The sequence below is a fragment of the Ambystoma mexicanum genome, chromosome 8 (genome assembly GCF_040938575.1).
Source record: "Ambystoma mexicanum isolate Mex_15411 chromosome 8, UKY_AmexF1_1, whole genome shotgun sequence".
Classification (NCBI taxonomy): domain Eukaryota; kingdom Metazoa; phylum Chordata; class Amphibia; order Caudata; family Ambystomatidae; genus Ambystoma; species Ambystoma mexicanum.
This window is the reverse complement of record NC_090929.1, coordinates 296,951,962-296,979,788: the sequence shown is the minus strand read 5'-3', so window position 1 is coordinate 296,979,788 and position 27,827 is coordinate 296,951,962. Positions and strand designations below refer to the sequence as shown.

At 46.1% G+C, this 27,827-nt stretch overlaps 1 protein-coding gene across 5 annotated transcripts in view; it reads left to right on the top strand.

The window, feature by feature from the left end:
- CACNA1B (calcium voltage-gated channel subunit alpha1 B) overlaps nt 1-27,827 on the top strand; it is a 2,298,664-nt gene that overhangs the window by 1,469,664 nt on the left and 801,173 nt on the right. For all 5 annotated transcript variants that reach the window (XM_069609698.1, XM_069609696.1, XM_069609700.1 and 2 more), the window contains exon 14: nt 26,988-27,119. In XM_069609698.1, coding sequence (XP_069465799.1) covers nt 26,988-27,119 — 132 coding nt within the window. The remainder of the gene's footprint in view (nt 1-26,987; nt 27,120-27,827) is intronic.

Below are 27,827 nucleotides of genomic sequence, written 5' to 3'. Positions count from 1 at the left end.
TCCAGACTTGGGGGGGGGGCATGTCAGCACCTGGGTCCCATGGCCTGGCCTCCCCTCTGTCTGGTAAAAAGGGGGGGGGGCGATGATGACAATGATTCTCAGGACGACGAACCCTTGGCATCCGTTAAGGCCTTTCATGACTGCCTTGAGGGCCTGGCAGAGTTTTTGGGGGTACCTCTGCCCAAGGAAGACCCCATGAGTCAGGAGCGCTAGCAAAGTTTTTGGATAAGCACACCACGGTTCCATCTGGCGTCCCTTTCCAGAAGGATGTCCTGCAGGTGGCGCAAAAGGTCTGGGAGAAGCCCAGGGCCACACCCAGATGAACAAGAAGCTGGACAGCAGGTTCAGACTGACGGACAGGGAGTCAGTCCTCCTGGCCTCCCACCCATAGCCACATTCTTCAGAGGTGGCTGCGGCCTCATTACATTATAAACCATCGTCTTCGTTGTCTTCCTCCACGGGAGCCACCTCCAGTTGTCTCTCCAAGGCGGACAAGGTCCTCGAGTCTTTGTGAAAGCGCTGGTATTCCATCTCAGGACTGCATCTGCTGCAAGCCAATGCAGATGCCCTCTTGGCTGCAGCTAACCAGAAGCTGTAGAGGGAGCTTGAGGAATTTCTGTCCGACCTCCCTTCGGACAAACAAGTCTCCTTCACGGCCATTGCGCCGAGCCTCATGGAGTCTACAGTCTCCCACATGGACACAGCCAGCAGAGGGCTGTGCATTGGTGTCGAGATGAGAAGGACGGCATTGCATGCACGCAACTAAGTTTTCATCTGAGTGGATCTTGGATCTGCCCTTCGACAACGTGGACCTTATTCATTCATCAACCGATGACTAGTTGACAAAGAAGAAAACCTCCACTCAAACCAGCAAGTCCTTGGACATCCTGACAAAACTTGGACAGAAATCCTTCCCTCAGTCCCAGGGTAGGACCGGGTACAAATCCTGCACTTTCTCCGGCTTCAAGGGGTTTCGGGACTACACAGAGCCCTGACAGGTCTCCCAGCGACAATAGGAGGAAGCAGCAGAGGACTTCACTTGGGTTTTTCCGCTCTCCCTCCTCTAATGCCACCTCTGATACCAAGAAGCAATGACGTCAAGGTCGGGGAACACGGCTCGCCTATGGGGGGCTGCTTGGCTGTTTTCCAGGACACCTGTAAGTGTCTTTTCAGAAACCTGTGGATCCTATCCGCAGTCTCCACAGGCTTCAGTCTTCCTCTTCCTTTCCCTCTACCATCCGCTCCACCTCTTCGTCAGTTTGGGTCTCTGGCTCTTTTACCGGAGGTCCTTTCTCTCTTGAAGATGCAGGCGATAGAACCGGTTCCTCTTTCAGACAAGGGCTCCAGGTACTATTCCAGGATTTTTGCAGTACCCAAGAACAACCAGGCTGCCCTTAGGGTTGTCCTGTCATTTCTAAATCTGTCATTACTGCTGGAATAATTCAAGATGATTATTCCCGTGCACATAGCCTAGTCTCTGTGTGAAGGGGACTGGATGTGTTCCCTGGACCTCAAGGATGCGAACCTGCATGTATCCATCTACCAACCGAATCAGAAGTTTCTGCGGTTCACGATTATGTCATACCACTTTCAGTACAAGGTGCTGCCCTTCAGCCTGAACTCAGCCCATTGTGTCTTCACGAAGTTGATTAATGCAGTTTCAGGCCTTCTCCGCTTGACGGCCATCATCTCTACCCATATTTGTGTGACTGGCTGGTGAGGGCGGGGGTCACCCCAGGGGGTGTTGCACTCCTGCCAGAGATTGGCAGATATCCTTCATCAGCTGGGGTTCCCCCTCAACCAGAGGCAGTCACTGTTATGTCCATCTCAGGATCTGGTCTTCCTAGGGGTGCATTGGAACACTTCTCTTCAGCGGGTGTTCCCTATGCCTGAGAGGCTCCAGTCCTTTCGCAAGGCGGTGGGGGCACTTTCTGGCCAACTCGACCACCTTGACATGGTGGTTCTAACTCATTCTGGGCCTGATGGCCTCCTGCGTGCTCACTGTACAGCACGCTCTCCTCAAGATGAGGTCACTCCAGCTCCACCTGGCGGCCAATTGGATCAGGAGATGGGGTCTCAGTCAGAGAGGATCCCAATACCACCACCTATGTTTCAGTGGGAGCCCCCTTCACCCGACCGGAGCCTACACTGGTGGTGACGAGGGACTCCTCTCTTTCGGGCTGAGAGGCTACTCTGGAGGGCTACATAATTCATGGTGTATGGTCCAGGACAGAAGCCCTCCTGCATATCAGTCTGCTCAAGCTCAGGGCAGTGGGCCTGGCCCTGAAGGTGTTTTTGCCCCTCATCAGGGAAAGGTCTGTTCTTGTCAGGACAGACAATTTTACTACAATGTTTTACCTGAACAAGCAGGGTGGCACCCGTTCACCCTCCTCTGCATGGAGACGGTATCGATCTGGGAATGGGCCCTGATGGAGGGAGTTTGGATTTCTGCAGTCCTTGTTGCCCCTGTTCCAGCATTGGGGATTCGTGGACCTGGATTGGTTTGCATCCCCTATGAACTCCAAGTGCCCCCAGTTTACTTCATGGGCAGGACAGGGTTGGGGGTGACAGCCGCAGGTGTTATGTGTTCTTGCCCACCCCTCTACTCCAACAGACCCTCTGCAAGTACTGGGCCACGGTGGGTTTTCCTCATCCCGATTGCCCGCCACTTGCCTTTGACACCCTGGGTTTTAGATCTGCTGCAGTCCTGCTCCCAGGGTCGCGTCCACCTTCCGATCTCCAGCAGGGGCTTCCTGACGCAGCAGGGTGGGGCAGTGGAACCTCCGACCCGGCCAAGTTGGCCCTGGCGGCCTGGTTCATGACCAGCTGAGGCTTCACCATGCTCTTTGGAGGCTTGGTGACACTACAAACAGTTCTACTGGTGGCTCACACCTTTATGCGCAGGGTTAGTGAGCTGCAGAAGTTGTCTTCGTGCGAGCCCTTCACCACGTTTCACAATGACAAGGTCATCTTGCACACTCACCCAAACTTCTTGCCCAGGGTGATCTCTCCATATCATCTGAATCAAGAGATTTGCCTGCCGGTGTTCTTCCGAAATCCGCAGTCAGAGGCAAAGAGGGCACTACGTTCCTTGGACCTCAAGAGGGTCCTCAGGTTTTATCTCTCTCAGGCAAAATCTTTCAGGAACTCTGAGGCATTGGGCCTCATTACAAGTTTGGCGGTAGCCTTGCTGGTAAAACCGGCAGGCTGCCGCCAAACTTACAAATTATTCCGGCCCCTGGCAATGGGGAAATACAGGGCCATTACAACCCTGGCGGACCCTGTATTTCCCCATTGCCAGGGGCCGGAAACTTTTACTCCCCATTCCCATTGAGTCCCGTAGGGCTCAATGGGAATGGGGAGGTTGGATGCACCAGCACCATTTAGAATGGTGCCGGTGCATCTGACATGCTCTGCGGACCGGCAAACTTGTAATGAGGCCCATTGTTTTTTACTTTTGGGGGCTCCTCCCCCAGCTCACAGGCTTCCATTGCCTGTTGGTGTTAAGAAAGGAAGAAGGCAATGAATATGGCAAGGGAAATGTGCACGGAATCAAACACTGAACAACTTTGAATATAACAACGTGCATACAATACCCAAGACTCGTGTATACTAAAACCCAGGAGTGCAAATAGAGTGAAACAATGATACCAATATATGAAAAGGGATGTGGGGTAAGCACTTAGAACCTCCTTATGACTGAAAGGAAAGTCGGCAAATGTCATGATCTCTGCTTCCAAAAGGTCAGGGTTTTCCCAACTCCCTTGGAAGCAGATCCATAACCCAGGTTCCGAGTGCCAACCAGTCCCAATTGGGACCTTTTGGACCCAGTCCTGGCGCCAGTGGCACCAGGCTCATAAATATGCCCAGTCCCAGCGCTGGAAGCGCCGGGCTCATAATGCTTGGGTGGACTTACCTTCAGCAGACCATGCTGCTTACTTGCCTGCCAGTTGAGCCTCTGATCCTCTTCTGTTTGGAACTACTTTTCCTGTTGGGTGGGGCTGGAGCCACTCCCTAGATTCAGAACACTGGAACTCTTCTGGAAGGCAGGAACTCTTTTCTTACCAGGAACTCTTTTCTTACTTAGGCGTGGCTGTGGAAGGAGACACCTAAGCACTACAGGAGGCTATTTAAACCACACCCGGTGGATGAATCTTGCTTTGCGTTATTCTGCAACCTCTGCAGCAGAACGCTCATCGTGTCTTCTGCATCCGGTCCTGGGCCTAAGGAAAAAGGCTTACCATCCTGAATCCAGTCTTCAGCAACACCTATAAAGACAAGAAAGAACAGGTTAGCATTCCGGCATCTGAAAGGCAAAGGCTTACCATCCTGAATCCAGTCTTCAGCAACACCTATAAAGACAAGAAAGAACAGGTTAGCATTCCGGCATCTGAAAGGCAAAGGCTTACCTACTCTTCGTACGCTCCGGAGGCCTTCGGCGCTGCATCCCGCATCTGAAAGACAAAACAAGGTGCGTTTAAAGACATTGGGGAACTTTAATACTCACGTGCCATTACTCCTTTCCACATCTAATCCAGTGGGTATTCCGGCACCCTGCAGCCGCTCCGAACTCGTACCTGCAAAATAAAAAGACAGTTAGAGCGCATAGTGAAGCAGGCAACAAGCGCTTACTTACGTGCTTCCAGGCGCTTCTATTCATCACACGGGCTCCATCTTTAACTCACTTCAGCCCGTCATCCGCCATCGCCGGAACCCTGCAAAACAAGAGACATCATTACTAAAGACTTTAAAGACATTTGAATGACTCGAAACTTACCGTTCGTGCAGTAAACGACGGACAGCAGTCCTCTGAAGTCAAGAGGCCTGCGCTACCTATCCAGTGAAGAAACTGGTTACAGCACCCTGCCCCGAGGCAGATGGAGAGCTCGGCATTCACTTACCTAAGGTGAGAGCGTTAACCTTTGGGGGTCTACAGGAGAGGAGAAGAGGAAAGAGATAGGGACACCCCAATAACCCCAGTTCATTAACCCCATATTTTCTATCTGCAGACATCTTACTCTACACGTCAGGCATACAGTGCACAGAGGTCCAGCCCAAAGAGCCAACCGGGTGCTACATATCACCTTTGAAGATACGGTAGTCGCCCAGTCAAGACCGGCGCCTCTGCGAGAATCAGGTGAGCGTTACAGAACGCAAAGCCTACCGCAAAACTCTCGCCCAGGCGCTATGGAAACCTCGGATACTGACCCCCTAGCCCGGTTACTTGGGGAACTAAGGGCAGAAGTGCATGCAGCTCGTCAGGAAACGAATGCTCTAAGAAGGGAACTAATTATTTCCAAGGAGAGAACAGACAATCTTGCTAGACAAGTGCTACAGTCACAAGCCGGACAGACCCCGTTACCCGCATCAGGGGCAAATCTTCCATCAACATCCTCTATGAATCCAGTGCAGATCAACCTACCGGGGAATGTACCTCTGGCTCCGCCCGAACGATTTTCTGGTGACCCAAAGAGGTTTGCAGTATTTATCAATCAGTGCCGGTTGCACTTCTTATGCTGGCCAGCAGCCTTTCCAACTGATCAAGCAAAAGTAGCTTTTGTACTTTCGTACCTTAGTGGCAATGCGGCAGACTGGTCGATCCCTCTAGTTAATCAAGATGATCCGGTTCTCCATGATTTTCAAGCCTTTCAGCTTAGTATGGAAAAACTGTTCGCAAGACATTCACAGGGGCAGGCCTTGGACAATGAGCTTCTTTCGTTGCGACAGGGTAATCAAGACCTTTTGGCTTATATTGCATCTTTCAATAGACTAATAGTGGAAACTCAATGGCCTGAGGACAAAAGGATTACGCTGTTTTATAGAGGTCTACGTGGAGAGCTCAAAGACGTTTTAGCCCAAGTAGTGAATCCCCCACAAGACTGTTCGGATTATATAGACTTGGTCGTTCAAATTGATCACAGGCTGCAGAACAGGAAGGCCGATCGTTCCAAGTTTGATGCTCGAGTATTTTCCAAACTGCCAACTCCTTCCAAAGGAGTAGACTCCGGGGAACCCATGCAAATAGGGGGTCTGAAAGGTCCTCTAACACAAAGGGAGCGGGAAAGGAGGAAACAGTTGCAATTATGCCTATATTGCGGAAACTCAGGGCACTTTCTTCGAGACTGTCCGGTGAAACCTGCCAAGAAGGCAGTAGGAGCTGCAGTTACCAAAGTTACAAACTCTGAGCAGGGAAACGACCTCGCCCGACAAGAATAGAGGTCCTCTTGCCGAGCGTGAAAACCAGTTCCGTGACCTCGCATTTCGTGATACCTATGGTCCTCATTAGCCCTGATAATCCGGATCGATTACATGCAATTGAAGCTTACGTCGACAGCGGTGCCATCGGCAATTATGTGGATCATGAAATGGTTTTGAGGATGAATCTAACTCTTTGTCCCAAGGCTGTAAAGGACGTCATTACTACGGTGGATGGTACGGAGATAGCCTCCGGGCCAGTAACGCATACCACTCAAGAGGTGACGCTAGTAAGTCAAGATGGACACCATGAGAAGATCGTGTTCGATGTGATCAAGGCCCCTCAGTTTCAGATTATTCTAGGAATACCTTGGTTAGAGAAACACAATCCTCTGATCGATTGGCGAGCAAGAACGGTCCAGTTTCCAGAATGTGTCTCTACTTGTCACCCTCCACCTGGTGTTGCACTGGCCGCAATTTCTTCAGAGACTCCCCAGTTACCTCCCGAATACCTAGAATACCAAGATGTTTTCCGGAAGGATCAGGCTAACTCTCTACCTCCTCATAGGTCTTATGACTGCCAGATAGACCTGATACCTGGATCTACTCCTCCTTGTAGTAGAATTTATGCCCTCACCGAGCCTGAGAACCTTCACCTTCGACAATACCTGGATCAATACCTGGCAAATGGGTTTATTCGTCCTTCCAAGTCCCCTGCTTCTTCAGCTTTGTTCTTCGTTCCAAAAAAGGAAGGAGACCTTAGAACTTGTATCGATTATCGCTCCCTGAACCAGATCACCGTTAAGAATAGATATCCGTTACCTTTGATCCCTGAACTCCTTGACCAAGTCAGAAAAGCATGCATATATACAAAGCTGGATCTTAGAGGAGCTTACCACTTGGTACGAGTAAAAGAGGGCGATGAATGGAAGACGGCCTTCCGCACCAAGTATGGGCTATTTGAATATCAGGTCATGCCCTTCGGACTTTGCAATGCCCCGGCCGCCTTTCAATATTTTATGAACGATGTCCTCAGAGAGCTCATAGATGTATGTGTTGTTGTTTACATTGACGACATCCTCGTTTATTCTTCATCGGAATCTGAACATCGGAAACATGTGAAAATGGTCCTCGAAAGATTGCGTCAACACAAACTTTTCGCTAAGTTGGAAAAATGTGTTTTCAACGTGACTGAAGTTGAATTCTTGGGATTCATATTATCACCTGGCGGAGTGCGTATGGATTCAAAGAAGGTCGATGCAGTTCTCAAATGGCCATCACCATCCTCCGTAAAAGGTGTGCAAAGCATGTTAGGCTTCGCTAACTTTTACCGCAGGTTTATCCCCGAATTCTCTCGAATAGTCCAGCCCATCACTGCCTTGTTAAAGAAAAACAAACGTTTTGAATGGTCTACCGAGGCGGAACAAGCTTTCCAGGATATGAAGACTAAATTTATCTCTGCACCAATCTTAAAACACCCTGCCCCGAACTCCCCTACATCGTGGAAACTGATGCTTCAAGCCTTGCCATGGGGGCAGTTCTATCACAAAAGGACCCGGTAACCAATCAGTTGCATCCCGTGGCATTTTGGTCCCGCAAATTCTCGCCTCCTGAAATCAATTACACGATTACTGACAAGGAACTTCTGGCTATCAAGTCTGCCTTTAAGGCTTGGCGGCATTATCTGCTGGGGGCCCGACACACCGTTACTGTGATTACGGATCACCGAAACCTGCAATATTTGAAGACCGCAAAAGCCCAATCCTCTAGACAACTCCGTTGGGCATTATTCTTTGCCGAGTTTGACTTCATAATTACCTATCGACCTGGTACAAAGAACGGTAAAGCCGATGCCCTTTCTCGGATGGGAGTGGAAGAACACTTGGTCAACCCTAAACCTGTACCAATCATTCCCGAACAAAGAATTCTGGGTGTAATCGCCACAGAATCCATAGAGGAAGTTAAGGATAAAGCCAGGCAACTTGTAACTCCAGCAGACATACAGAATTGGCATCTGCAGGGAAAGGACTTTGCAGTAAAGGACAACTTATTGTATTTCCAAGAACGATTATACCTACCCAGCACAGATTTACAGAAAAAAGTAATCTCTTGTTATCACGACTCTTTAATGGAAGGTCATCCCGGTATAGCCAAGACCTCAGAAAAGATCAAGCGCTACTTCTGGTGGCCGTCTTGGAAAAAAGATATCAGAGACTTTATAATGTCCTGTGGAGTATGCGCCCAAAACAAGAGTCAAAAGGAAAGACCAGCAGGCCTCTTACGCCCTATTGACATCCCACCTCGCCCTTGGCATACGCTTTCTATGGACTTCATCACCGATCTACCTCCATGCTCCGGATACAATACGATTCTAGTAATCGTGGACTTATTCTCCAAGATGGCGCATTTCATTCCGCTCAAAGGCTTGCCAACAGCAGCAACTCTGGCCCGAGAATTTCTCGAAAACATCGTCCGACTGCACGGTTTTCCTTCGGTTCTAATTTCGGATCGAGGTAGTCAATTTATTTCTCATTTTTGGCGAAGTTGCTGTCGGTCGGCTCAAATTGATGTGAGACTATCGACCAGTCACCACCCTCAGACCGACGGACAAACCGAGAGGACCAATCAAACTCTGGAACAGTATTTACGCTGCATGCTGCAACAAACTGAAAAAACTTGGAAAGATATCCTTTGGATAGCCGAGTATGCCTACAATAACTCTGTCCATTCGGGAACTGGGAAAACCCCGTTTTTTCTTTTGTACGGCAGTCACCCTCGAACCTCGGAGTTGGATCCCCTCCAAGATCTTGAAACACCAGCAGTAGACTACCTGCATTCTACAATCACCCAAGCCTTTAAGGAAGCTGTTTCTCACCTTCAAAGGGCTAAAGAACAATACAAGAAAGGAGCAGATCAACATCGGAAGGAAGCCCCTCACTATCAAGTAGGGGATCAAGTCTGGTTATCCACCAAATATCTATCTCTAAAAGGGCCACGCACATTCAACCCAAGATACCTTGGTCCCTATTCCATCACTACCATAGTAAACCCAGTAGCGATCAAGTTGGACTTGCCCCCGCACATGAAGATACATCCGGTCTTCCACGTCTCTCTATTAAAACCCGTGCAACCTCAAACCCGACTAACCAAATCTCCAAAACCTATCCTAGTGGATGGAGAACTCGAGTTTGAAGTCAAAAGCATTCTGGACTCCAAGATCTCCAAATCTAAACTATTCTACCTAATTGACTGGAAAGGCTACGGCCCCCAAGAGAGATCCTGGGAACCTGCTGAATATGTCCACGCTCCTCGCCTAATCAAAAGATTTCACCGAACATTTCCTAACAAGCCAAAACCCCCGGAGAAGCCCGGTTTGGGAGGGGCCTTGAGGGGGGGTACTGTCATGATCTCTGCTTCCAAAAGGTCAGGGTTTTCCCAACTCCCTTGGAAGCAGATCCATAACCCAGGTTCCGAGTGCCAACCAGTCCCAATTGGGACCTTTTGGACCCAGTCCTGGCGCCAGTGGCACCAGGCTCATAAATATGCCCAGTCCCAGCGCTGGAAGCGCCGGGCTCATAATGCTTGGGTGGACTTACCTTCAGCAGACCATGCTGCTTACTTGCCTGCCAGTTGAGCCTCTGATCCTCTTCTGTTTGGAACTACTTTTCCTGTTGGGTGGGGCTGGAGCCACTCCCTAGATTCAGAACACTGGAACTCTTCTGGAAGGCAGGAACTCTTTTCTTACCAGGAACTCTTTTCTTACTTAGGCGTGGCTGTGGAAGGAGACACCTAAGCACTACAGGAGGCTATTTAAACCACACCCGGTGGATGAATCTTGCTTTGCGTTATTCTGCAACCTCTGCAGCAGAACGCTCATCGTGTCTTCTGCATCCGGTCCTGGGCCTAAGGAAAAAGGCTTACCATCCTGAATCCAGTCTTCAGCAACACCTATAAAGACAAGAAAGAACAGGTTAGCATTCCGGCATCTGAAAGGCAAAGGCTTACCATCCTGAATCCAGTCTTCAGCAACACCTATAAAGACAAGAAAGAACAGGTTAGCATTCCGGCATCTGAAAGGCAAAGGCTTACCTACTCTTCGTACGCTCCGGAGGCCTTCGGCGCTGCATCCCGCATCTGAAAGACAAAACAAGGTGCGTTTAAAGACATTGGGGAACTTTAATACTCACGTGCCATTACTCCTTTCCACATCTAATCCAGTGGGTATTCCGGCACCCTGCAGCCGCTCCGAACTCGTACCTGCAAAATAAAAAGACAGTTAGAGCGCATAGTGAAGCAGGCAACAAGCGCTTACTTACGTGCTTCCAGGCGCTTCTATTCATCACACGGGCTCCATCTTTAACTCACTTCAGCCCGTCATCCGCCATCGCCGGAACCCTGCAAAACAAGAGACATCATTACTAAAGACTTTAAAGACATTTGAATGACTCGAAACTTACCGTACGTGCAGTAAACGACGGACAGCAGTCCTCTGAAGTCAAGAGGCCTGCGCTACCTATCCAGTGAAGAAACTGGTTACAGCACCCTGCCCCGAAACAGATGGAGAGCTCGGCATTCACTTACCTAAGGTGAGAGCGTTAACCTTTGGGGGTCTACAGGAGAGGAGAAGAGGAAAGAGATAGGGACACCCCAATAACCCCAGTTCATTAACCCCATATTTTCTATCTGCAGACATCTTACTCTACACGTCAGGCATACAGTGCACAGAGGTCCAGCCCAAAGAGCCAACCGGGTGCTACATATCACCTTTGAAGATACGGTAGTCGCCCAGTCAAGACCGGCGCCTCTGCGAGAATCAGGTGAGCGTTACAGCAAACTCCTTACCCACTATGCTATTACAGATACTGACAGCGCTAAACCCACGTAGAGGGCAAGCAAGGACAGGATCTGTGAGCTGACACTCTGGATGATACTGAATAAGGAACTTAGAAACAGTACTCACGAGGACTGGTAAGACCACTTGAATGTCAGTAAACCCACACACCCAGTTGATCAAACAGGGACCCTGAAGGCTATAACAGCAATGGGTGGAGGAAACTAAATACATAAGACCCAAGTCAAGGGGCAAGTAGGAATAGTGATTATAGAATAGTGAGGAAAACAAAGGGCATTCACACTGGGACTAGTTACAACAGCACCCCACACCTAATAATCAATGGGAAATAAATGTAGAAGTGCAATGGAAAACATGGAATGGATCCCAATAGAAAGTATGGATCAGGAGCCAGGAAAATGATATCACAAAAGGAAACCTTTCCCACCCTTCCAAGGAGAAAAGGCAGGAAGCTAAATCTATAAAGGGAAAGACTAATGCATCAAGTTTTTCAGTAGCAAAGAACAGCTTCAAAGAAACAGAGAACACAGGCAAATTGGGCAGCATCAAAGGGTAAAGCACAGAGAAAGACTGCCTGCAGACAGAGGAAGACAGAAAGGGAAATCCAGAAAGCAGAAATCAATTAAGCACATAAATTCGAAATCCAGGGCAGAGGAACAAGAAACAGGAACTAGGAACCAGGCACAAAAACTAGGAACCAGGAACAAGGGACCAGTCACAACAGGAACACTGCAACAATGACCAGCGCTGGACTGATGTAAACTGAGGCTTTTAAAGCTCCTTAACGAGCACACCCCTCAGGTGTGCCGCCTGCTGTACCTGCAGCCACATGTGTTGCCTATCCTCCACCCAACCTTGTCCTGCAAGGGAGGAGGTGAGGCAGTGAGCCAGGCATTCTGGGAAGCATAGTCATTAGATTAACATGCTGGCTGCCAAAAACCTGGAATGGATCCGGAAGGGAAGTAACTTGGAAAATAAGGTTTTAGCGCTCCCAATTCATCACAGCACTGTAGCATAAGGTTCGGAGGAAATGTCCAGTAGGGAAAAGAAAAAAAAAAACATGCCCCCAGGTGACGGGAACGGGAGCGAAGGGAGCGAGCCGTGACAGTTGGATGGTTCAGGCCATTTCAGAGATGTACACAGCCATGGGCAAACCTGTTCCGCAGGGGATTAATTCCCATTTAGTCAGAGCTAAGGCCACATCCATCCCGTTTCAGGGACATGCTTCTTGAGAGGTCGTCAGCAAGGCGGCTTCCTGGGCCACCCCATCAGCCTTTCCCAAGCACTACTCACTGGACACTAACTCCAGATGCAGAGTTTGGTCAGGCGGTTCTGAAGAACCTTTTTGCTTCATCCTAGATATGAGGCGGGTTATCACAAATCCACCTTATGTACTTGTTCGATGGAATCACCCACAAGGATGGAGGAAAGGGAACGGGGCATATGAGTAATTAAAGTTACTCACCGTAATGACTAGAGTACTCATAGTCCATAGTCCACTTTCCTCCATACGTCTCACCTGCCTTCCCCCACTAGTATGCCAAGGACTAATATGTACTAAGAATAGCCAGGCATCTAAGCGTCCGATATGTTCCAAGGGGCTGAGGTGAGGCGCTGGAGGGCAGGTCTGAGGTGGGGCATACCCACGCCCGAGGCTGCACCCCTGTGCGCTATACGGTAAGTAACTTGAGTTTCTCTGAGATGTTCTATTAGGACTATACCGTTTGCCCCATATAAGCTCTGCACATACTTCTCCCACTCACTCTCCTGTATTGGATTGATTGTTACTGTATCCTTAGGTTCCATAATTCCCTTCAACTCAAACCAGAATTTACGCACATAATTTTTTCTTAATAGCACAAACAGTGAATGGCACCTGACTGTCTGGCATAATGCCTTCTGCCCCTTTACCCTGTTTCTGTGTTTAGTCTGTAGAGATGTGGTCAGTCTATTGGCTTCTCCTTCCAACAGAGACCCCGTACGTTGTAAAGATTTAATAGCTCAAATCTTCCATGCTTTAATCCTCTTGGCTACCGCAATGACTGGGTCAAATTGCCTTTCCCTGTTTGTCCCATTTCCTACATGAGTCTTTTTAATAATACTATATTACATGACGACATGGCGACATTGTCCATTTTCTTTTTTTGATGTGTGCTTAATTTCATGTTTCATAATCTCTCTTTGAAATTGATCTAACGTCAGCGTATTGCTCATAGCAGCAATGTTTTTATTGGTCCATCTAATTCTATTTTTCTCTTTGGACACTTCGTAATTGACACTCATTACAGGGATGTTGATGCTCTGCTTACCTGGGAATGTTACCAGCAAGCAACATTTTATGGTCACTTAATTTTGTGAGTTTATGTTTAAGAGTAGTTTTACTGTGATTTACATCTGAACTCATGAAAATGTTATCAATCCAGCTTTTGCTTTTGCCATTTCCCCATGTATATTCTTCCTTACCACCCTTTGGGGTCAATGGTTTCAAGCCTAGGTTTGTCAATGCATTTAACAATTTGACTGCCCATGAGTTGTATCTTTTGCTCTTGCCAATATTCACATCAATGTATAGGAGATCTACATACTGTTGGGCCTCATAGCAGTTGCCGTTAAAATCTCCTGCAACAAATATTCTTCCCATGGGGTGTGAGGTTATCCAACATGGAGACAGAAAAAGAAATTGCTGGCGACATCCTTACGGAACTTACTACATCTGTGAATGTCTCCTGCTAGACAGGAACAATCCCAGCTGAACTTAAAATTGCTACAGCTATCCCTTTGTAGACCCTTCTCTCCTCTACAATTTCCACCATATTTCTCTTCTTCCGTTTTCTAGTAAATTGTTGGAATCTCTGGTCTCCCCTCTTCTCTCTTCTTTTTTAGAGTCATCTACACTGCTTGATCCCACCCAATCTGGCTTTAGGCCTGGTCGGGGTACAGAAAGCGTATTGGTGTCAGTTCTGAATGACATTGCCAGGCTGGTTGATGCTGGTGGAGTTGGGGCTCTGATTTTGTGGGATCTTTCAGCAGCCTTTGATACGGTCGATCATCCCATCTTGCTAATTTGCCTGTCCCAGATTGGGATTACGGGCCAGGTCCTCTTGTGGTTCTCTTCTTTTCTGTCTGATCGCACCCAGGTGCGCTCTCTTCCTCCTTTTCTGTCCCGCTCCTTTAACCTCACTTGTGGAGTGCCACAGGGTTCGGCCTTGTCACCCATTCTCTTCAATATATACTATACATCTGGCCTCTTATCTGTCTCATCCGCAACTTCTGCGTCAGGTGCTATTCCTATGCCGACAACACCCAGTTTCTAATTCGTCTGGATTTAGCTCCTACTGAGGTATCGTCGTGCTTCCATCAGTGCCTGCCTCCTGTAGCCAAGTGTATGAGTCGGAACTGGCTGAAGCTGAATGGTGACAAGACAGAAGTGTTGGTGGTTGGTTCCCCCCCTGATCCTTCACTTTGGGTTTCCTCTTTCTGGCCCTCTTGTCTGGGTTCTCTAATGGTCCCGGTGACAAAGGTTAGGAATCTGGGTGTTATTCTCTCTGCCTCTCTTTCAATGCACGACCAGGTCTCTGCTGTGTGCACGACAGGCCAAATCCATTTTAAGATTTTGAAAAAGGTTCTACCGCTTCTTCCTGCCACTCTTCATCCTCCAGTTGTTGCAGCCATGGTACTTAGCCGTCTAGATGACTGCAACTCGCTGTATCTCGCGCAACCAAAGGGCTTAATCCAGCAGCTTCAGCGCCTCCAATATCTGGCTGCTCGTGTCGATACAGTATCTCCCTATGGAGCTCATATTTCCCCGGTGCTGTGTGCTTTGCACTGGGTTCTGGTCAGTCGAAGAATTGAGTTTAAGTCACTGTGCATTGTTCATCGAGCACTCCACGGACTGGGAGCAGAATATCTTCAGTCTAAGTTTGTTCGCTACCAGCCCGCTTGTATGCTGTGTTCCTCCTCAGCGGAGCTGCTGGTAGTCCCCTCTTACCACTGAGGAGTAACACAGCGGCGGCTCAAATGTGGAATAACCTTCCCCCTACGATCAAGGCTATATCCAACCATCTAGCCTTTAGAAAATCTCTGACGACCCTGCTATTTTAATTCTATGTGGCTTCTTCCGGCTGTCCTCCTCACCTCCTCCTCAGCGCCAAGATACCTTTGGTGACCGCGCGCTTTAAACGTTCAATTAACATAAAATAACGTGCAAGAATTATTTCTGTAGCTCTTACTATTTCTTTGGTTCTTCCTCCACTCGGAGGATCGTATATGTTCACCCTCAAATTAATTTGCCCCGAACTTGGCACTTTTTTGCTAAACTGAACAGCCACTATGTTTTCCTTAGCTAAGCAAGTTTTAATTCTCATTGACTCTATTCTAAAGGAAATACCAATAAATAAAGCCACTCTTCGGCCGTCCCACTTTGCTTTTTTTCGCAGGGGCGTTGTAGCATACCCGTCTATAGCTAATTTCCTTGTAAGTCATGTCTCCTGTAGGAGGAATGTCATTTTCTAATAGTTTGTTAAGACCCTCCTTTTTATAAACAAAATGTGACGGTCCCCTTGTATTCCAACTTAGAAGCAAATGTTGGTTTGAAGTACTCGTTCCCTTCCGTCAATTAATATTTCTTTCCTTGGACATATGGGAAACCAAGACCCAACCCCCTTTAAGGGGGACATTTGGCTCCTCGTTGACAACTTTGGCTTCATATAGATTCTCCTTAACCTGCTGTTTAGACTTGTTCTCTGGGCGGGGATTACGGATGATACCATACTCTAGGCTATACCCCATACGCGGAGAAATCGGCTGCTGATGCCATTAGGTATTCTGCTGTATTTCTATATCCTATAAGGAGGCATGCCCAGGTTTCATCTGGCACAGAGTCTAGTATTTCTACCAGGGAAATATCTTTTGTTGTGATCACCCTCAAACGCGGTAACGTCTGTATCATTTTAAGAACTATCTGTCTATTTAAGAATGCAAGTCAACTGTAGGAAATAAGTCCTTAATCGTAATCTTTTCTTTGTCCATAGCCATGCATGTCTTCACCATGCCAGTGTGTCCTTTTAGCATTTTTTCCCTTTGTAAGTTTTGAGTCAATAGGTCTCTATCATTCAGTTCTTTCCTTTGTGTGGCCTTCTGGTTTGATACATTCATCGTTCCCTTGTTGTCCTCGTCCCGTGTTCGGGAAAGTCTTCATTTTTTTGCGACTCATGTACTGTTCTAATTGCTGTTGACATTGATATACTCATTTGTGTTGCATTACAGGACATGGATCTACCTTGTTGTTGTATCCAATGGTCCAAAGTGCCACTTACACGTGACCTGTAATGTTTAGTTGTCTTTGCCTTCATTTTTTCTGAGGTTTGTATCTCTGATCTCCTCCAAACTGACATATTCGAAACGTTCAGAGGCTTCCTCAGCCAGTGAGTTAGCATTTCTCCTTGTTTTCTTTGTACCGTACACAGGCTCTTTTTCCAGGATCAGCTGCTTTCTTCGCTTGTTTCTGCACCTACGCTCCACTTAGGGCGGTATAATGTGATGTCCTCTTGATATTGGTTTTCTTCCACTTCTTCAAGAAGTGGGTTCTGTGGTGTATTCACCTGCTCTAGACGGTCCGCAAGCTGGTTTCTGTTTTCAATTCCACTATCAAGATGTTCCTTCTCCTGGATCTTTTTGGCACTCAATTGGATTAGAGAGTCTTCAGTCCTTCTATCTTCCGTTGGTATAATTTCTATAACTGACATTTAATTTGCTACTTCAGCCTCTGTGAGGCCTCCAATCTGCAGGGAATCATCTCCCTCCCCTGCAAACTTGGAGGATAGTAATATTTTAACGGTGCTATAGACTTCAGCAGCAATGTTATTTTGTCACTGCAATATTCCTGTTTTGTATGTATCTCAGCACATAACTCTAATGTTGCTTTGAGCAGGGAACGGATCTCACCTTTTGTTCAATCTGCTGTATTGCGTGGCCTGGTGGTGATTTGCATCGGGCCCAAAGACTCAGATTCTGAGACTGAGTCCTAGTCCTCAGATCCCGTAGAGTTGGCAGACATATTAACTTTTTCTTCACGTGTGTTCATGGGTTCACCCCCACTAATCACAATGCCCATTGCAGTGGAAGGGTCCATTGGTGATGGCTCCGACTCATTCGTGCTTCTCGGTTCTTTTTGGAGACTATTGCAGAATCTCAAGAGGGAATTATTGTTATCTATGCCTGGTGAATTTTTCGCCTGCTGCTGCTGCAATAGTTCATTTTCACTTTGATGAATAATGATGTCAGCAGGTACTCTCTCACTGCTTTTTATTGATTGCTTTTCTAGTGAGCTCCCAGGTTTTTCTGCTTGTTCATTCACTCTAGAAAAGAAAGCAGTGATCTTTCCCTTCATAGGGCCCCCCAACCCGAATTTACCAGCTCCGACCTATTTAATTATCTCTGGGCCAAGGGGCAGGGGGTTGTAACTATCTTGCACACATTTGTCACGGTCTTATTTACACCATTAGCTAAACCCACTTCAGAGGGAGCTTGTATATCAGTGAATATTGTGTTTGATCAGAAATAAACACAGTTTCCATGGTGGCATGCACAGCACTTCTCGTCACGTACCTTTGTGCCCTTTTGGTCGACTTCTTCATCAGGGGCTTATGGGCACATTGCTTCTTTTCCCAGCTTTTCCCGTCGCGATAGACGTTGTCAGCGTGTCAGCATTGTAAAATTGAGTTTCTTTTTTTTATTGTGAATTAGTTTAACACAAAAACGTTTTATCGCATCCACATAACAAAGCCAAAACATTGAAAACAATTGATACAATGACAATGATAATTAAAGAGTAAACAGAATCATCGAACATTATTGTTTCTTAACCCTCCATAAAGAAGAACCTAGCCAATTTTACTATGTAACATACCACTCTATATGTAAATTAGCTTGGTAAAAGTGTTTTTGAACACAGTAAAGGCTGTCCTTATTTCTTTCCTTCTTCGTTGGTCTCTTGACTCTTTAGCAAGTTGTCTAAAAATGTATTCCCGCACATGTACAACGCGGGGTTCCGTTCCAGCCTAAAATCTTCCCACCACTCTTCGATTGTTGTGACTTTGAATGGGTCCATATAACTGTGGAGGCATCAGTGTCTTATGTCAGCTATGGCTATGCATTCAAGTATGAGATGCTAAGTCGATTCCATATTGTTTGCATCTCGACAAAATCTGCACTTCCCTTTGATTGTTCCTCGTTTCCCATTGATGTGCTTGCATTCGTTTGTAGGATAGACCCCTAAACGAATTTTCATCATTCTCTCACGTAGATGTTTAGATGGAAATGCTCAAATGTATTTTGGAACAGTATCTCTTTCTCGATGTTCATTCGACATATTAATATGTAACCTAAACAAGAGTTTGGCTTCTCTTGTCTGAATCCAGTCTTGTCTCTTTAGCTTTTCTTTTACGTGATCAGGATTTGACACAAGCTATTCTAGTGAAGAATCAAGAGCAGACAGTTGGAATTGCCATTCTTCTTTCCATATATTTAATGTGGTTGCACTTTTCCCATAGATTGTTGCTTCTAGAATTTTATATCCAACCACTGGGTTTTCCATACTGATTTTCCATAGTAGATCCAGTGACTTCCATTTTATTTTGGAATATAGTGATTGCAGCCCTAGTTCTGATCTTATCGCATCGATTGGCATGCTTTTTGGAAGTTTCAAGATCGGTTTCCAAAAAAAGCTTTCCAATTTTGGCCAGACTCTCCATGAAAGATTCAGTCCTACTTCGCCTCCATAGACTAATGTTGGAACTACCTTCTGAAATTGAGTTTCAGCGTTTAGACGTTTCATGAAACGCTGGCTGGCTGCTGGTGTCAATTAGCTGTGGGTGATAGTCTATAGCCAGCTACATTATCCAGTCTTTATCTGCTCCCAGTATTATCAAACAACTGTGCTCTTACAGTATTTTCATGTACTCTGAGTGTTTCCAAGCACAGCACGCAGCACCGGTGATGTCAAGCTATGCTGACTCACTCTATCAGCCACTTCCGACAGACTCCCGGAAACTCCAGTACACCTTACTTCAATGGATCAATAAGGGAAATCAATAAAGTTAAACAAGTCCCTTTCGAGTTCCCCTTCGATGCGTCTTCAATCTGCAATCAAGTTATATCAAGTCGCAGGTGAATTGAGAAGTACAATATTTCCCTAGGCTTGACCCCAGCTCCATTCTCTGCATTTCCCGTGGGAAACTGCGTGCAACTGCTGACACTGCTGGTGCTCCACTCGAGGAGGTTTAGAGCTTTCAATCCTCAGCATTGCCTCCCGTTGTGAATAGACTTCTCCTTCACTTGTCACAGGACTGCTTGCTCCATGAGATTCACTGCGGGCAACTGCTGACACCGCTGCGCTATGGACGTCGTATTGCCCCACATTGATTTTGTCTTTTTTTGAAGTTGGTAGGGAGGCTCATTCATAATATACATAATTCCTGGCTTTGTAAGAGGTGGTAGAAAGGCTTGTTAACCAACTCATAGTTCGTGGCATTATTGAGTGATTGTAGAAAAACTCATTGATGCATTTCACTTGACTGCTTGATACATACAATTCCTGACTTCTTTGAGCCATGGTAGGAAAGCGCATTGATGCACACCATTCCTGGCTTCATTATAGAATATTAGGCAATGGTAGGGAGACTCTCTATCAAACACATAAATACTATTTTCGTGAGGGACATTCCCAGACATCATTCCTGGTTTTTAGCAAGGATTAGGGAGTGGTATGAAAGCCCAGTCACACACAAGTCCTGGCTTAATTTAGGAGTGGTGGTATTGCTCAGTGACACACTCCATCTCTGGTTTGATTTGGGGGCTTCTGGGGAATGGTGGGGAGGCTCTTTATAGCACATACTTCCTGGCTTTATTGTGGAGTGGTGAGAAGGCTCATTGACAAACGTAATTCCTGGTGTCATTGGACTGTGGTAGGAAGGCTTGTTGATGCACACATTTCCTGGCTTCAGTGGTGGTTATTAGGAAGGGTCATAGATACATATAATTCCTGGCTTCATTGAGGAACGGTTCAAAGCCTCACTGACAAATATCTTGTCCTTGTGTACATGGGGACTGGTTAGTGGTAGTAAGGCTCAGTGGCACTCACGCTGTGTCTGGCTTACCTAAGACCGGTAAATGGCAGAAAGGCTCTTTCAAACACGTCTTCAATGAGATTCATTGGGAAGAGTTGCTCATTCACCCACACAATTCATAGCTTTGTTGGGGACTGCTAGCAAGGTTCATTGTGACACAGCATTGCCTCTTTGCATAGTTACTGGGGAGTAGTAAGACGACTCACAGACAAACATCATCCGACCCTTTAGGGACCGGTGAATGGTAGAAAGGCAATTTGCCACAGCATTCATAGCTTCTTTGGGGATGGCAGTCAGGGTTATTGTGACCAGGCATTGACTTATTTCATAGGTGAGTGTAGTAGGAAGGCCTGTAGGGACACATAATTGTCTTATTGTAAAGGGTCTGAGTTCGTGGAAGTTCCATTGGGACACAACATTGCTTTTTTTTCCTAGGAGCTGCAGAGTATTAGAAACGTTCATTGGGACACAGCATTTCCTCTATTTGTAGGGAGTTCTCATATCTCAGTGCTGGCCTCTCTCTTTTCCCCACATAAGAACTGCACTTTGCACATGAACTGGCAGCTATATCCCTTGCAGGAACCCCATATCGTGTCTCAATCTAATGGAACTTTCCTGAGGTGGAGCTTCTGTCAGAGTTAGTACCCTGCCCAGGAGACCCGGATGTTATCTGACAAATGTACTGCATAGAGGTTTTTCATCTTAATAGCTCTGATCAGGAGCTGTCTTCAGAACGTCCTTTCCTGGGACTTCACACCCTATTTTTCAGCCAGTCAGGTTGCAGGAAAGGAAAGTGAACATTCTAAATAGCTGATATGGAACGACAACTCTGTTACTTTGTGCGAAAATGGCTTTTTGATTGTCTTGCCAAGCTGTGCAGGATAACAGCACTAATGCCACTGGGGACATCTCTCAGGACCTAATGACGTGAAGCCAGGCAGTGCAAACAGAGCAAGCACAGGCTGACCGTCCTCTCCATGACAGCGAAGGGCATCCCGCCCCCACCCCTCATGGGCCAGTGATGAACACATTTGCAGACATATCGTCTTTGCTGACCTTCCTCAGCCCAGATATAACACTTATTTTCTTCACTAATATGTGACATCTGCAAGTTTCTTCCCTGCTGCTGCCTTAACGGTTGGGTTTGTGGTAGTACACACACCACTGTTAAAGGTCGATGTTGAATCAGAAATGTGCAGCTGACAACAAAGCACATCCCCTTGTAACTATGGCATATTTAATAAAGAACCCGCTGCCACTGAGCTCTGTCAGGTTTCTGACACTAGATGGCAAGACTTTTCTCCCTTTTTTGAGCAAATCACTCAGGTTTTTGTAGCATTCCTACAGTACCTAGTGTTATTGCATTGCTTGCTGTGAGATGACTGTAGAAGATGTGTGCAATGTCTTACAAATCAGCAATAAGTAAAGGGAATCGAAAATAAATGCCCTATTTCTGATGGGGTTCCTTTCTACGGGCCTCTATTTTCTCTCCTTTTGGCGGGTCACTAGTCTGCTCTCTTCAGTGGTTATCAATCATTGCACATTGCTGAGTTAAGGGGTGTCTGAAAATGGGGTCAAACTACACTCCTCTTAAAAAAATAAAAACAATTCCAGGCTTGACGTCAGGATGATCTTCCCATTACGGTTGCCTCTATGTTCATTTGAATCCGGAAGACTTTTCACAAAATGTGAACATGTAAATCTTGCATCACCATCTCCTAGTCTGGATATCCATTCGATTTGCAACATGAAAATGGCGACAGTGCCCTTTTGGGATGATGGTCGCTGTGGTTAATGGGGACGCCTACCTATTTTTACCTCCATGACCTTAAAAATAATCAACAATGGAAATTTGGTTGACACTTGGTGCACGGCATTAAACTAGTTCACCGTCTTCCAAGGTACAAATGCTAACTTCCAAAAATTGGAGCACTGTGCGTTTGCATGTCTCTGTGCCCTTTGAGGTGTCACAGGAGATAATCCAATCAAATCACCACGTCACCCAGATATTACAGTATTTACCTAGAACTGGGAATGTAATGGTGGCTTGAACATCAAGCTCTGATCCAGTTATTGCTGAAAGAGAAAGCTGCATATAGTATAACCCTAGCTCCGTTATCCCTCTTGAACCATTGACTGCTGCTTTAGATCCGCTAATGCACCTAGATTTACATGTGAAAATTATAATTACCAATGCATCTGCGTTCAGTGTGTTCCATCAACACTTTGACTACTGCTTTGGCCTACCTTCAGTGGTTTAAGCCATTTAAATGGACCTTTGGGAATGCAATGGTGCTCTAAACTTCAAGCTCTGATTCAGTTATTGCTGAAAGAGGTTGCTGAATCACCCTGGCTCCGTTATACATCTTGAACCATTGACTGCTGATTGCGATCTACTAATGCACCTGGATTTACATGTGAAAAGTAGAATTACCAAAGCATTTGTGTTCAGTGTTATGTTATGCATACTTATTAAGCGCACGTTCGCCAAAGGCATCTTGGCGCTGGGGAGGAGAGAGGATCAGTATGCACACCGCAACACCACTAGAACAAATGATTTTTGAAAGCCTTTCTGAAGGCAAGATATTTATTCAAGAGTTTTAGATGGGGCGGCAGGCCATTCCAGAGTCGGGGTGCAACAACAAAGAAGGCCCGCCCACCAAAGCGTGAACCGCGAAAGACAGGAGCAACAAGTAGGCCAGTTGATGCCAACCGCAGAGGCCGCGATGGAACATAGCGTGAGAACTTAGCACACAGATATTCCGGCCCTTGGGACTGGAGGGCACAGTGAACCAAGCATAGAGTTTTAAAAACAATGCGCTGGGCAACCGGCAACCAATGCAGGGTACGCAACACCAGGGAGATGTGAGCACCATAAGGGGAACCAGTGACAACCCGAGCAGCCATATTCTGTAATCGTTGCAACCGCTGGATGAGTCCCTTAGGTTGGGATAGAGGAAGGGAGTTGCAATAGTCTAAGCGACTAAACACAAGAGCAGCCACAACAGGAGGATGAAGATGAGTGGGGACAAAAGGGAGAACCTTCCTGAAAATACGTAGGTGTAAATGCCCGGCTTTGCATACAGCAGCAACCTGGGGCTCCATGGAAAGAGTTGACAAGATTATTACCCCCAGATTTCTAATTTTATCATTCGGGATCGGAAGGGGACCCAAAGAGGAAGGCCAAAAGGAAGACACCCAAAGTGAAGGATCAGGGGGGGGTCCCACCACCAACACTTCAGTCTTATTCCAATTCAACTTCAGCCAGTTGCGGTTCATCCAATCACCCACAGCTGTCAGACATCTCCTCAGGCCCGACAACATCTCAGCCTGATTAATATCCAGTCGGATCAGGATCTGAGTGTCGTCTGCATATGAGTAACATCTGACGCCGAAGGAGCGGATGAGACACACAAATATCAATACTATTCGTACTAGTGTGTTCCATCAACTCTTTGACTACTGCTTTGACCTACCTTTCAATCCACCATGAAATAAGTTCACCCACTGATTTTGGTAATATTTCTTTCCGGTGAGTATCCTAGGCACAGTCTCTTCGTTGAGGGCTGTGTTCCATGACCATATAAATCCTGTTTCGAGAGAATTGGATTTACTCCCCATGCGGCATATTTTAGTTTAAAATGATATGCCTCACTTTAAAATCCATTTATATTTCTTCTGTCTCAGCCTTGCTGATTGCTTTTACCGGATAATTTTGAAGGCTAGGGAATAGCGATCTGCTGTGTCCTGAGACCAACACATTTCAGAAAACGTCTGCCATATCGCAATATGTTACCAGCATGGCTGGGCTTGTTCAGAATTTACTTCCATCTGATTTATGAGTGGTTTCTAATCTTCTAAAATGTTTTAAATGTTAAGTCATTTTTTTATGTTCTGAGAATTTATGTTTACTCCATGCAGGGGTTTAAATATATTTCTCTGGTATGGAAAATTGATTTTTGAATGCTTCTGCTTGAGGCCCCCTTAAAGCAGATTGCTCTCCTCTTTGGCCCACTATGTCAACTTCCTTCTGGCCAATGGTGCCACAAGCGGGGGAAGCAAGATGCTGCCTATTGATGCTACAGGCCTCTTAGGCTTTTAACAGAGCTCTCTAGTTGATCAATATATTGGTTTCCATTCTTGCTTTTTAGTTTTATCTGTTAGTTGGCACTTCAGCTCCACATATAAGTAAAAACTATTGCATTTGAGTACAGCTATGAGGGAGATGACATGCAGGGGCTGAGACACACCTTGTGGGTGTTGTTTGGTTTTTTACCCACCCTTGATTGCGCATGGCTTTGTTAATCCTTATGGCCATTCCTGCCCCCCACATGCCCCTCTACCCCAAACACATTTTCCTGGGATCTGTTTGGCCTATCTCTGTCAAGTCGTAATATCAAACTTTGGCCTGCCATAATTATTTGTAACCAGTCTGCTTAGAGTTCATGGTTTAATTGCAGCTTTGAATGTGCTACTGTTGTATTAAGTGTCCTAACACTTCAGCCACTTGATCGTACATCCCGAGTCTCCATTGGCAGGGAAGCAGCAGACCCCATACCAGTGCCACTAGGAGTCCTGCAAAGGTCATGCCTATCGCCCACCCTCTACAACGCTTATACCAAGCTTCTATTCGCCACCTTGGATGCATTGGGTGTCATCTATACAAACTTTGCCGATGACACCCAGATCCTAATACCCCTAACTGGGAATTATGATCAAGACACCATCATCATCAATCAAATATACTCGATCATTCAAAACTGGATGGCAATAAACAGTTTATGCCTAAATGAGGAAAAAACAGAGATTTTCATAGTAGGTTCCTCTGCAAAAATCTCTGCTCTCCCCACGGAGCAGGCCTCAATCACCATTGACGGCACCTAGATTCCAGTCTCCAAACCCGTTAAAACGCTAGGAGTTTACTTAGACGCCAACCTAACAATGTCTAAACATGTCAACGCCCTCTCCTCTACCAAGGCATGCACGTCCAAACTCATAGCACTAAGCCGACAATTTCTGACACCACAAAACTGTACAACACTGGCCAGAGCCCTCATTTTGTCAAAGTTAGATTACTGCAATGTGCTACTGTTAGGTACCTCTAAGGCTAATGTAGCCAAACTACAATTGTCACAAAACAAAGCATTAAGAGCTGCCATTGGGCTAAACAAAATCTGATCACATTTCCGTCAGCAGAAGGGAAACCCACTGGCTCCCGATCAAAGCCAGAATTATCTTCAAAATGCTCTGCATCACATACAAATGTCTTGCTAAAAAGGCCCCTCTATACATCAACAACCCTGTTACCATGAACAAAACCACGTAACCTTAAGATCTAACAAGATGGCACACGTATCTATTCCTCGATTCAAACTTTCCAAAGCTGGGGGTAGCAGCTTCTCAGTAATGACTCCTAAACTCTGGAACACCCTCCCTCAGCGTGTCAGATCCGAGCCCTCAATCCAACGCTTCAAGAAGACACTCAGACCATGGTTATTTAATGAATTCGAGCCCAATGCCCTCCCTAGACTTTTAGGACAGGAACTGCAAGGTAGCATCCTTGAATAATGACTATTCCACACTCAGTCGAATGTCTAGTACACCTGGTTTCCCATGACACATCATAAGATCTGATGGATTGTTTTGTCTATGTATCTTAATCTACTATAATCTTGTCTTGTCCATGCATCTTAATCTGTTTATAATCTTGTAATCATGGTATATGTATTGTCATAATTATACTTTATTATGTCTGTAACTACGCCGTGATACCCAAGGGTTTGGGCGTATTATAAATATAATAAATAAATACATCAATAAATGCAGAAAAATAGGGACCATTGGAGAAAGAGTGGTGGTCTCTGTTGAGATTACCAATGTATCTCGATTAGCACTCTTTTCTACAATATAAGCTTTAAGAGTAAAACAATATTGCACATAGCTTATTTTATTTTGTTACATAAATTCCTAACACTTTCTCATTTATGGCAACTTTTTAATTCACTAAAAGTCATTACCACTATATTACTAACACACGAGCCCATAAATGAGAGAGTATGATAAGATTGTATTGTTTTCTTGTACATCTATCATCACTTGGTTGTGTGTTGGTCCCTTACCAGATACAAGGGCTCTTCTGACATCCTGTAATTATTAGAATACGGGCGCAGGTGCGTCCAACCACTGTCTGACAATCCACACACTTTTGAATCTGTTCATATTAACAACCATAGTTACCTTCGCCAATGTATGTTTTACAAATGTACAATTATAATTTGGGAAGAGTGGGAACGGGTTGAACGTTTTGTTCTGGGGGATGGAGAACAGATATGTCGAGCTTGGACTACTATTGGCAATCTATCAGAAATCACCGTAAGCGTAGCTACTAGGTCTTGACATGAGAGAAGGCTAGAAAGGAAAGTGTATCTGTACGCAATGACTAGTGATCTGTGCCTATGGAGGGACTCTGCAAAGCAGGGCCTGCTGTAATCTGCAGATGCTGCCATAAACGAAGGATAGGGAGGAACTATAAGGTAAGAGGGTTCTCGAATACATGACAGTGGACTCGCCACACATGCCAAGCCCATTCCTTTCTGTGCAACATCTGCTTTTAGCATCTCACACTCATGCACTGGCCATTCCACTTCGCCAGCAAGATGGTCTGTGACATTGGGTTGTTTTGTGAACAATGGTTAAGTGTGCCTCCTTTTTCAGCATGCAGCCAGAAAATAGCTTATGCGTGTTTTAATTGGATAATAAGACCTTCCTACATTGTCTGTCTCTGACTGATGGTGCTGCTTTTCTTTTTCTGCCAGGTATTGGAACTCGCTCAGGAACCTGGTAGTGTCACTGCTGAACTCCATGAAGTCCATTGTCAGCCTGCTCTTTCTACTCTTCCTTTTCATCGTTGTTTTTGCTTTGCTGGGGATGCAGCTCTTTGGGGGATTGTAAGTCGCACTTCATTGCATGACCAGAAAGGTGCAGCAAAAACTGCCAGAAATCCCAGGAAGGCAGGGGTCCAGTCCAAAGATAGAGACAGGAAATTCTCAAATTAAGATAAAACATCTGATAGTGGACTCCCTATGGAGATGTGGTAAATGAGAGGTTTCCCAGCGAGAGTTTGGAACTTCTTTTAATGAAGTTCGGAAAGAAAAGTCAACATAGGGAGGCAACTCTACAGTGGCACATGGGTATATGGATCCATCAGTGGAGGTGGCCAAGGAGAAATCGTCCAGAAAGAGATGCATAGTCCCAGAGAATCTGCTGTGGGGGTGGGGGGGGATCATCAAATGCAGGCGCTAGTTGCACCCGTGTGACTGACACCCATTTTTTAATCAAGAAAAGGCTTTTCTGGGATAAGAGCTTTTAGAAACAGGGACATGGATAGGACATGCACCATGCCTACCTGAAGGGAGGGACGGGGATCCCACCATAGGCAGGATAGGAACCACATACTGAAGAAAGAATGTTGGCTTAGAAGCTCAACCTCGAGGTGAATGACATGCAGGCCCACAGTAACCAGCAGCCCCAGTTTACAGAAGACAACCCTCAGAATAAGGCATAGAGGTTCACTGTATGATATGATATGATATGATAGGTTATTTATAACACGTTTAATACCCAGAGGTTTCTAAGCACAGACCCGGGGATCGAAC